Raw genomic sequence first — 10,669 nt, 5'->3', positions numbered from 1 at the left:
GGAAGCAGATGTCTCAGCATAACAACTCTCAAACGTGAGGATGGCCCAAAACTACTTCCATAGAGAACCAGTCAAGGAGGCTCACAGAGAGCCCAACTACCTGACAGCACTATCTCTGAGGCTCTTAGGAAGTGAAAAACCTGAGCCAAAATGCTCACTTATAGCGAGAGGGCATAAAATGCTCCTTAGAAACAGTAACTAAGGAGGCTCACTGAGAGCCTACTACTTAGCAAATAATTTAGTGTCAGACAATGCATTCATAACCAGCCTCTAATGCCGCAACATCAGTAAGGCAGATGTTAAAATAAAAGCATACTGCCAAAAACATCATAGGTCCAGCTTCAGGGCCAGATGTAAAGAACATGTCAGAAGAACATGTCAGAGCCCCTCCTGACATCAGTTCAACATTCAATCATATATAGCCCATGCAAATAACCTCATTAATGGCAGTGCATATTAAAATGAGCAGCAAATTAATGGTTCTTTATTCTCAACAATGACAGCAATGGAGACCAAGGCAAAAAAACGAAATTTCTCCAACACTGAATTAGAGGTGGAGGAATGACAAGTTATTTTGTTTGGTAGCCACAGCAGTGGCATCTCTAACAAAAACAAAAAAAAAAATTGTCAAGTGACAACACATCACTGCAGTGGTGAATGCAGTTGGTTCGGCCAACAGGATGGTTCCTGAAATAAAGTAGTCGTCCAACAAAGGTGGGAGCAAAAAAAAAAGGCTTGCCTGTCACAGACAGAGTGTGTCTGTTACTTTTGGGAGGTTCCTGACACACCCAATCTATCCCCACTAGAGACCCGGCTGGCTTCAATCATAGGAGAAACCAGTGTGTGTGGCATGTGCATTTACATGAGGCATTGTAATCATTTTTAAAAGTCCAATCCGAAAGAAAATGCTCCATATAAACACCTCAATCAGAATAAAAATGCTCAAACTGAATGAAATTGTAATCGGTTTGAGGGGTGGGATTAACCTTTCTATAAACCGAACAAAAAAAAAAATTCTGCCATGTAAACGCATTAAACTGATTACTTTGCGCCTACATCATCATTACGTCAAGAGGGCAGGGGTCATCAGAATGCATAATGGCAGTGGCAAAATTAAACAGGACATGTGCGCATGTCACAAAGGCATTCTGATTGAAAGCACCGGTGCATGTAAACACCACATCAGATAAGATAACGTCTCATGTAAACAGTCCACCGAATCTTGAACGGAATGACAAAAAAAGTCTACATGTAAACATAGCTATTGTGTCTGACAAAAATTTAAAAATGAAAATCAAGAGACGTCTTTAAACAAAACAACGGTTAAAATCAGTGTTCAATATTCTCCTATTTGCTAAAAAAAAAAGAAAAAAAAAAAGATCATAGATAAACATTGGTACATCTTAAAATCAGATCCTCTTCCTTAATGACGTCTTTGAGAAAACACCAAGGTTTGTGTATAAACGTTCTACTAACATACGTGATCTTCTTGTAAGAGCTGATGTTAATTCATCTGTAGAACGACTCACTCACTTTTTATCTATCCCCTCAGGTAACTATAGTTGTGGACGCTGTGCCTAGTGTAATTTTACTACAGAAACAAGTGTATCAAGGGTGTCATCACTTGTACTACTAAAATTGTTATTTGTATGATAAAATGTCCATGTGGTTTAGCATTTATAGGAAAAACACAATGTGCTTTAAAAACTAGGATTGCAGAACATCGAAGCAGTGTACGCACAAATGATGAAAAATGAATGTAAAAAAAAAAAAAAAAAAAAAAAAAAATTTAGCAGTACATTTCAACTTAAAAATCCATAACCTTTCCACACTTAGGTATATTGGAATTGAACATGTTAAATTACCTAGGAGAGGTAGTGATGTCAACAACATTTTATTCAAAATAGAAGCATATTATATTTATACACTAAACACTAGAGCTGGGTATTGATACAATTTCCATGATTCGATTCAATTTCTATTCACATGCTTGCCATTTGATTCCAATTTCGATTCGATTCAATATAGATTGCTTTGTTTACATCAGTACCCAAAGAAACGCTGTTGTGCTTCTTTTCCATAAGCACCACCTGCTGTCAGAGTGAATTTTCATTTTTATTCAGTCTGTCTGTTTTTGTTTTGTTCAGGTGTTATGTAGCATAATTTAACAAAGCTTAAGACCATTCTGTATTTTCTTGAAATTATGACGTATCAAGTCTTGAAATTATGCAATCTAATTAAAAAACTGCTCATGTGTGTAACATCTTTGTTTGGATCGTGATTAAAATGCAGAAGTTGCCTCTAATTTCACATGACTACAGTTTTTTTTAAGGCCAGTTTGGCCTGTTATAGAGCAAATAAACAACAAAAACATTGCTCAAAGAAGAACAAACCGGTCTCGGAATTGGTCAGTTTGCTTTAGATAAAAGAATAACAGGGTATCTGCACATTTTTCAAGTGCAAATTTAAAGACTTTTAAGACCTTTTCAAGACATCTAAATGGAAAAATTAAGACTATACCACGGCAAAAAAAGATAAATACGACAACTTCAAACTGTTTTCTGTAATAGTTTTTTTTACTAACTTTTGCACACATTTGGTGAACAACAGGGTGCATAAATGTCAACTGTTAGATATGCAAACAGCTTAGATAAGCCAAGTCTTGTGTTTTGGGCCTGCAGTTGCAGCCACTGTAGCAGCAAGGAGAAGACTGAGTTACTGGAGCAAACACCTTGAAACATTTAAAAAAATATATGAAAAAATAAACGGCAAATAGTACCAGTTGGACAAGAACCGCAGCTGGCATTATATGAGAAATTAAAACTGTATAAAACTAGCCCTAATGTAGAGGGGGATCCTGCACCTCAAAATGTACACCTCAAAGTACATAAATAACACAAAATATCCACTGCAAATGGTAACAAAATCAGTATAAAAAAAATTATAAAAGATAAAAAAATAAAGTGCCATTTAAAAAATAACAAAAGATTGAGGTGTTAAATTTTTTTGAGCTCAGAGAGTTTGTCCTCAATTTGTCCATTTACTTCCTTCAACTCCTCCTGCTTCTCTTTGGCCCGTCTTCTCATTGTGTTAGACTTTGTAATCAGCGTAGCCATTTTGGAGCCTGCAGAATTTTCTGCCTGTTCTGCCATTCGGTCAGCGTCACTTTCAAGTGACTTACAAACCTCCTCAATGGACCTCTTCTTTTTCTTCAGCCCTTCCAGATCATCTTCAATGTTTTTCCTCTTCTTGGACTGTTCCTCTTTTTTCTTTTTGCGTCTTTCCTCCTCTAAGTGCTCCCTGTAGCGACTGCGTGCCGAAGCACAGTAACTGATGAGCTCCTTGGTCAGAGGCACTTCCGCTACCCCCCCACAAACTTTAACATGGTCACAAATCAGCCTCTGGGTGATCACTGTGTCCTCCGCCATATTACATGTTTCCACCTCTTTATTGGTGGAAAACCCACGCTCAACTTCTGCCTGTCCATGGGACAGAAGAAGAAGTGACTGACAAAATGTCCAGAGTTCAGGGTAGGACTGAAGATATTGCTGCAAAAATACATCCACTCTTGACTTCTCAGAGGGCCTGAAGGACAAGAATTCAACAGCTTTGGCCTCATTAAAAAGGACCTTTTCAAACTGCTGTGCAATCACATCACCTGTAACAATGCACAAAAAAATATTTTCAGTACATTTTAAGAAAAGTATATGATAAACAGGTAACACTTTATAATAACGTTCATTTGTAAGTCATTTATAAGTGGTTATTTAATGATGAACTAATCATTTACAAAACATTCATAAATGATTAGCAAGTGTTATTCTAACATTTTATGTATGTTTTGTAAATTCTGTTACAATTCATTTACAATTGATTAGTAAATTATTAACTAATCATTTACAAAACATGAATATGCGTTTAGGAAGAATAATTTATACTTTAGATTAGGGGATGCAGAAAGTGTTGTAAATGGATTTATTCATTCATGTTGAACACTGTTACTTACCTGTTACAAATGATCTGTACGTGTATACAAGCCAACACTTTCTGCACCCTCTAATTGCTACATACACACAAAAAATAACAATTTATTAAACATTTATGAAATGCATATTCATGTTTTGTAAATGATTAGTTAGTTAATAATTTACTAATCAATTGTAAATTACTTCTAACTGAATCTACAAAACATACATACAATAATCAACATATCACTTATTAATCAACTTATCACTTATTAATGTCACTTATTATCACTTATTAAACTTATGACATTGTTCATTAATAATTAATATTATTAATGTGTGATATTAATGTTTCGTAAATAATTAGTTAATCATTTACTAATCACTTCTAAATGACTTACAAAATATACATAATATGTAGTATATCACTAGCTGATCATTTATGAATGTTCTGTAAATTATTAGTTCATCATTAACTAACCACTTATTAATAACTTACAACTGAACGTCATTATAAAGTGTTACCCAATATGAAAAGGCAAAGTTACTTTCTTGTAAATAACATGCAACTTAACTGTCCCATTGTATCAGAAATGAACCATAATTTTAAGTCAGTGTACAGGATATCAAGAATCTCTGATCACTGAAATCACAACATAAATATACTGATCTAATACACCCTTTCAAACCATGTATTAGTTCATGTGTTAATGTTCATACCATTCATGATGTTGATACAAATGAGAGGAGGTGTCATATTAAGATAATAATCTATTCAATTCCATTCCATTCTATTCTTATTCCTATCATTTACCAGCAGATATCCCGCCTGACAGTTGTTTCTCTTGCACAAACTTCTGAATGAGGCACTTCATTTTCTGAAGGCACTCATCAGGGTTGGTGCACATTTGGCCTGGATCCAAGCATGTCATGTTGCGGACTATGGCGTACTTCAGGGGGCACTTATCAAGAGCCTTCTTGCACATACTTGAAAGGGCATTCTGGCAGTCTTTAAACTGCAGGACACCAAGCTCGCTTACACCGCTCTTGGCCCCTGCTTTTGTGAGTTCCTGACAAAGAAAAATGGTTTGTAAAATCTCCAAACTTTCTCTAGATGCTCAGCAGTAAGTTAGCATTAACTCAGCTGTCCAGATTAAACTATTTGAAAGATATTTCAAAATAAAAATGGCTCTAAAACATCCTCAATTAGCCTGACATCTTTGACTTGACCTCACATTTCCCTGTCATACATCTGAAGATGAGTCATTAGTAAATTTTTCTGAATGGTTAATGTACTGAATATACTGGATGTCTCACCTTGATGACAGCTGCTGCACCCATGCCTATGTCTACATCCTTTGGACTAAGCCAAAGCTTGTGGTCAGTGACTTCAATCCTTACCAGCTTATATGGAGTACTAGGCAGTGCATCAGGCTTCATAAATCGTTTGAGAAGACTCTAAAAATAATTAATAAGATTAAACCTGTTCTATGTCCTGGCCATTTAAGTGTGTTGTGAACTTTATGATGAATAATTACCCTGATCAAATCCTCCAGATCTTTGCACAAAAAAGGCATCATTGGAGCATCTGTCTGGTATTTCTCCAGAAAAGGTTGGAAAGCTCTTGATATGGCCATGAAAAAATGGAGCTTGGCCTGCAGAAGGGGATCCAGTCGAGCCTCAGAGAGGGTGTCATATGATGATGTCCCTGGGTTCTTCACCACTTTTGACTTCACCTGGTCCACAAACTTCTCAATGGCGGGCCAAATCTCTATTGCTCTTTGCACAGTTGGCAAGTTCTCAAGCCACCGATGACCACAGAAGGGTAAGGGGAATGTTGTTGACGATGTTGATGAAGTGAAATCCTCTCCTGGCTGGGGCATTGTGAAAAAGATAGTGCAGAGATTTAAGCACCTTCTGTATCTGCCACACCTCAAATCCACTCTTGAAAGCATTATGGAGGGTATGTAGACCACAACTTCCAACAATTATGAGTTGAACCCCCCAAATTGTACGCCATGCTCCTGCTGTAGGAGGTTCACAAATTTCCAATTAACAGAGGGTCCATCCATCGACAAAGAGATCATGTTCCTCAAGTTGAGATCTTTGGTACACTCCTGAAATCACGAAAAATATAAATATAAATATAATATATTATATATTATATATAATAATATAAATAAAGCCAACTTTATTAACAATAACCGCCATGTTATTTTATTAATGTTTTCATTTAAGTGTTCACTCAGATACGGTTTATAACAATATATTACAACATGTTAGTACAGGACATTGCTTTAAGATAAAGATAAGGGCAAGACATATTAGCCTATGTGATATGCTTTTGTGTCAAAATGACTTGAGATTCTTAAAATAGAAGTATAATTGTTATAAACAAACTATTTTACTTATTTGCAGCATAGGGTACTCCTGGCTTACTTCCAGGGCAAGTGTTATTTTCCCTTCATCCACTAGATGTCACACTTACCCACCATCACAAATATTCATTGCAAGGAAAATGCTTGATTACAGCGAGATTTTTTTTTTCTATTCTAAGGAGCATGAAAATTATATAAAAACACTATGTCTACGCATTTTGGTTAGTAAAAGACTAGAAGGGGGATTGCTTACCTTAAAATGTTCCAACAAATCCTCTGCTGTAGAATGGCCCATGAATTGGGACCCAAGATAGCGCGATTGAACGTGATGAGTGCCAGTCTGATCAGTAACCCAGTGTCTGACATGCAGGTCCAACTGTTTACTATTTGTTGCTCTGTTCATGCTTTCGTCAAACATGATGACAAAGTTTCCCTGGTTTATCCGTGCCACAAGCTCCTTTTTCACATAAGGAGCAATGCCAAATCGCGCAAGATAAGCCGTCTTGTCTCTGCCACAACTAAACGCGCTCACACACTCGGAGTCCGGGAACATCGCCTGGAAGACTGTGTGAATGTCATCGTTTGACGTGTAAGATTGGTGGCGGCTAACTGTGCGTAAAATCCCAGAGCACTTCTGCCTTTAACGTGGCCGTGTTAGAGAACGTACTGAAGGCAGAGGTAGACGCAATAGGCCGACTAGTAGCAGATGTAGGCCTACTTGGCTGAGCACTGGGTGATGGCGTTGTAAACATTTGAATAGGTAAACTACCCGACTGATCCGCAATGTAGCGCTTGTGTTTCTCGCATTTCGCGTGAGAATCTAGGGCTGTTTGACCCATTGTCCCCAACTGTATATTTTTTTTGCAGAGATCACATCGCGCCTCTTTCAAGTTGGCAGTTTTCTTCAACCAACCCTTATATTTATCATCCTCCAACCACCTGTCGTTAAACAGACATTTGCCCATAATGTCGCTAAGCGCTTAACTAGCTTTCCAAACTCCTCCTCCCGCTCACTCGCGTAGGCTAGGCTACCTGCATATCTCTCACTCACAGTCAGTAAGCTCTCACTCAGCAATCACTACACTTTCTCCAGTAGCCTTCTAGTTGTTGATCTACGAAATGCAGATGACACCCGCACAGAACAAATACTGCCCCCAAGGTACGCTGGTCAGTTAGAAAATTGCGTCTAAAAAATACACGAAACCGGACGGAGACATTTCACTCGCTCGGTCCCATGCGGAATTTAATACCTCCCTTGCGAAAATTCAAGACATTTCATACAATTTAAGACTTTTTTAGGCCTTAAAAAACGAAATTTGTATTTAAGACTTTTTAAGACTTTTTAAGGATCCGCGGGGACCCTGAATAAGAAAAAAAGGGAAAAAAAAAAAAAAAAAAAAAAAAAAAAAAATCATATTCGGCCATATTCTCATTTCTCTGCAAAACATGGTTTTTAAATAAAATAATTTAATAAATTGTAGTTGTGGTGCTCCTTAATTTCCAATGGGTGCTCCTAAATTTTTGCTGGTGCTCCTAACTTTTTGAAGTTCGAAATACTAGTGCTACCTAGTAAAAATAAATTAATTAATTAATTAATTTTGAGCCCTGATTTAATTCACTTCATCTGTGATCAAGTATGCAAATACAGCACAAGCATCACTATGGGAAGCAGAAAGTGTCCAACTTGACGTCTCCGTTTTCAGCTCCTCCCTGACTGCAAGCGGCAACTCTCACCGATCGGTTACATCTAGCCGCAACCAAAGTTGAACACACCTATTATTACTATTATTATTATGAGGACATAAGATCACAATCTCTGCGATTTGCTTGAAAAGTAGATCACGGACATCTTCAGGACCAATCACAACATAAAAACTTCAGATCGCCCACCCCTAATGTCAAGTTTAATTTACATATCATTATGTCATCTGAACTTTCATGTTATAGCAGACACCCACACTCATCACCTCTCTGTAAATGTACATTAAAAGTGTGTTTTGTTACGTTGACCCCAAACCTTTATATTAATAGGCTGCATCATAAAAGTTATCAACTGAAGGCTTCTGTAAAAAAAATACTAATTATTATTTTAATAAAAATGTTCTGCCAACCATGCTCTGCCATGTAATTTGTAACCTTGTGCAATTCCCTGCAATATAATAATGATGATAAACTATATTTTGACATAAGTTATTACAAACTGCTAGTCCAACATAATTTTAGTGTAACAGAATATTAATGTCTGGCATGAGTCTACAGCCAAGTTTTCCCCACAGCAAAATTTACACTACTTATTTTAAGTGCATAAAATTATTAGTTTCATGGTGAAGGCTACCAAGATTAATCATGAATCAACTAATGCACTTCAAAGTATCAATGACTTTCCCATGTTTAAAATAAACTTCTAAATTTTAAACTCGTTTGTTCTCTTCTTTCAATTTCTTATCTTTTTTTTTTCATTGTACATATACTTCTCAATGTATATGCACACGTCTCACATATTCTCTCGAATGTCATGTTCTAAAATTTCAAAAGCAAATAAACAATTAACATTCGAGAAAAAAAAACGTATTAAACACAAAAGTCGGACATTTTACCAAACGATTTTCACGCGATTTTTTTTTATGCACAAATGGAGTCCTACACTCGCCATCTTGCTTTCCTCATTTAAACTCATAAAACCTCTACAATATAAACGGTGAAATGTTATAAATTGAATTGTCGCTATTGCAATCTTTCTGCCAACAGTTAACTCTCATACCTGCAAACGGGAAGAATATTACGAACAAAAAAACTCATGTTTGCCCCAGAGCAAACTTTACATAGACTGAGGAAAACCCGCGCGAGCTCCCCCTTATGTTATCAGGCTAAACTAATCAATCACCAACTTCCCTTAACTTGACTAATAGATCACAGATCCACAAGAAATTATGGAAATTAATTCTTAAATTGTTTCAGGGTCATTCCACGAAATCGGTGCCCTTACAACTTTGAAAAAATAAAATGTTTAATTAAAAAATAATAATTATATCTATGAAATTAAGACAACTTAAAATGACAAATTGTATTGTGCCATCTCAGGCTATATATATTTTTTATTTTATTACTACTTTTCTTCCTCATGTTTTGATATTTTTTGTCATCCCTGTTACAGACATAATCATCAATATATACTAGTTTTAATTAGAACTATGTAATAGTTTTCACATATATGAGCAGTGTTTTTGACCCCTTTTTCACTGGGGTTGTTTCAAATTTGGTATTTTTTAAACAAATCTTATATTTGCCATTCAGATGAACAAGGCATCCTAATTTTGAAGGCTGATCACCTGTCAGTTAAGAAATTTATTTATTTATTTATTTACAAGAGTGATATTAAAAGAAGGGTTTTGTCCAAAACAAAATAGAGTAATTGTTACAATTGAAAAACTTGGAAGGCCATTTTAAATACATTACATTATTTATGAAATAATGACAGTAACAGGAATGGCAGGACACACATTCTTCAGCATACACTCTACATATTTGTTTACATAATACTGTAAAGTTTCTAACTTTTTAATTTACATTATATTGTTTTGCATTTACTTTGCATAGCTGTATTAGTGAAACATTACATTTCTAAGAGATCAAGAGCCTCATTTATAAAATGTTGCACAGAAACCGTCTTAAATTTGATCTTACGATCATTTCTCAGATGTGCGTATGTGAGATTCTTAGAATGATCGTACACACAGAAAACAAGCGTACGCCTCTCTTTCAGATGTGAAATATATAAATCGCAAATCTTGAACTTGTGCGCAGCTGAATGGTTTCAGTTCATCGTTGAAATCATCTAATTTAGAATTGCGAGCTGCAAGAATAGCTTAGATTTCCACAAACCTGCAGTAATCTGGCAGGGAAAAGTGTGTACTGTACATCTGTTCAGACCCTGATGTGGTGCTAAGCACTTTTCCACATTTTTATAAATATGAGCGTTGGCATGGATTTAAGCGTACGCACACTCTAAGGCCCCATCCACACGGAGACGCGTTTCAGTGAAACCGCAGAAATTTTTTATCGGATAGGCGTTTCATCCACACGGATCCGGCGTTTTCGAAAGGTGAAACCGGTATTTTTTTAAACCGGATCCCAGAGTGGAAAAATTTGAAAACGCCATCTTGGCGTTACCGTGTGGACGGGGCAATCCGTATATTTTCTGAAACGATGATGTCATCACCCCACGTGTCGACCCTAGTCAGACGCGCTAACACCACAAAACAGCACCAACAACAGCAATAGCAGACTCTACAGGCTTGCGTTTGTGCTGCAGAAGCTACTGAGCCA

The 10,669-nt window shown here is 36.4% G+C and overlaps 1 protein-coding gene across 1 annotated transcript; it reads right to left on the bottom strand.

Annotated features, from left to right (window-relative positions):
• Positions 1–2,996: 2,996 nt before the first annotated feature.
• LOC137036184 (uncharacterized) lies at positions 2,997–5,848 on the bottom strand. Its single transcript, XM_067410222.1, has 5 exons — positions 5,504–5,848; positions 5,283–5,423; positions 4,780–5,035; positions 4,007–4,063; positions 2,997–3,658 (listed from the first exon to the last, which is right to left on the bottom strand). The coding sequence occupies exons 1-5, from the start codon at positions 5,846–5,848 to the stop codon at positions 2,997–2,999; spliced, it is 1,461 nt and encodes a 486-aa protein (XP_067266323.1).
• Positions 5,849–10,669: the final 4,821 nt, after the last annotated feature.

The sequence above is a fragment of the Chanodichthys erythropterus genome, chromosome 14, assembly GCF_024489055.1.
Source record: "Chanodichthys erythropterus isolate Z2021 chromosome 14, ASM2448905v1, whole genome shotgun sequence".
NCBI classification, from domain to species: Eukaryota; Metazoa; Chordata; class Actinopteri; order Cypriniformes; family Xenocyprididae; genus Chanodichthys; species Chanodichthys erythropterus.
Note: the sequence above shows the minus strand (reverse complement) of the source record. Positions and strands in the feature narration are given on the sequence as shown.

Bases quoted from the DNA above. Each gene is read 5' to 3' on its own strand.
- LOC137036184 (XM_067410222.1), bottom strand. From the start codon at position 5,848: ATGCCCCAGCCAGGAGAGGATTTCACTTCATCAACATCGTCAACAACA. The intron at 5,424-5,503 runs GTAATTATTCAT...AATTATTTTTAG, and splicing joins ATCTGGAGGATTTGATCAGG to AGTCTTCTCAAACGATTTAT. The intron at 5,036-5,282 runs GTGAGACATCCA...TTTCTTTGTCAG, and splicing joins GTGCAGCAGCTGTCATCAAG to GAACTCACAAAAGCAGGGGC.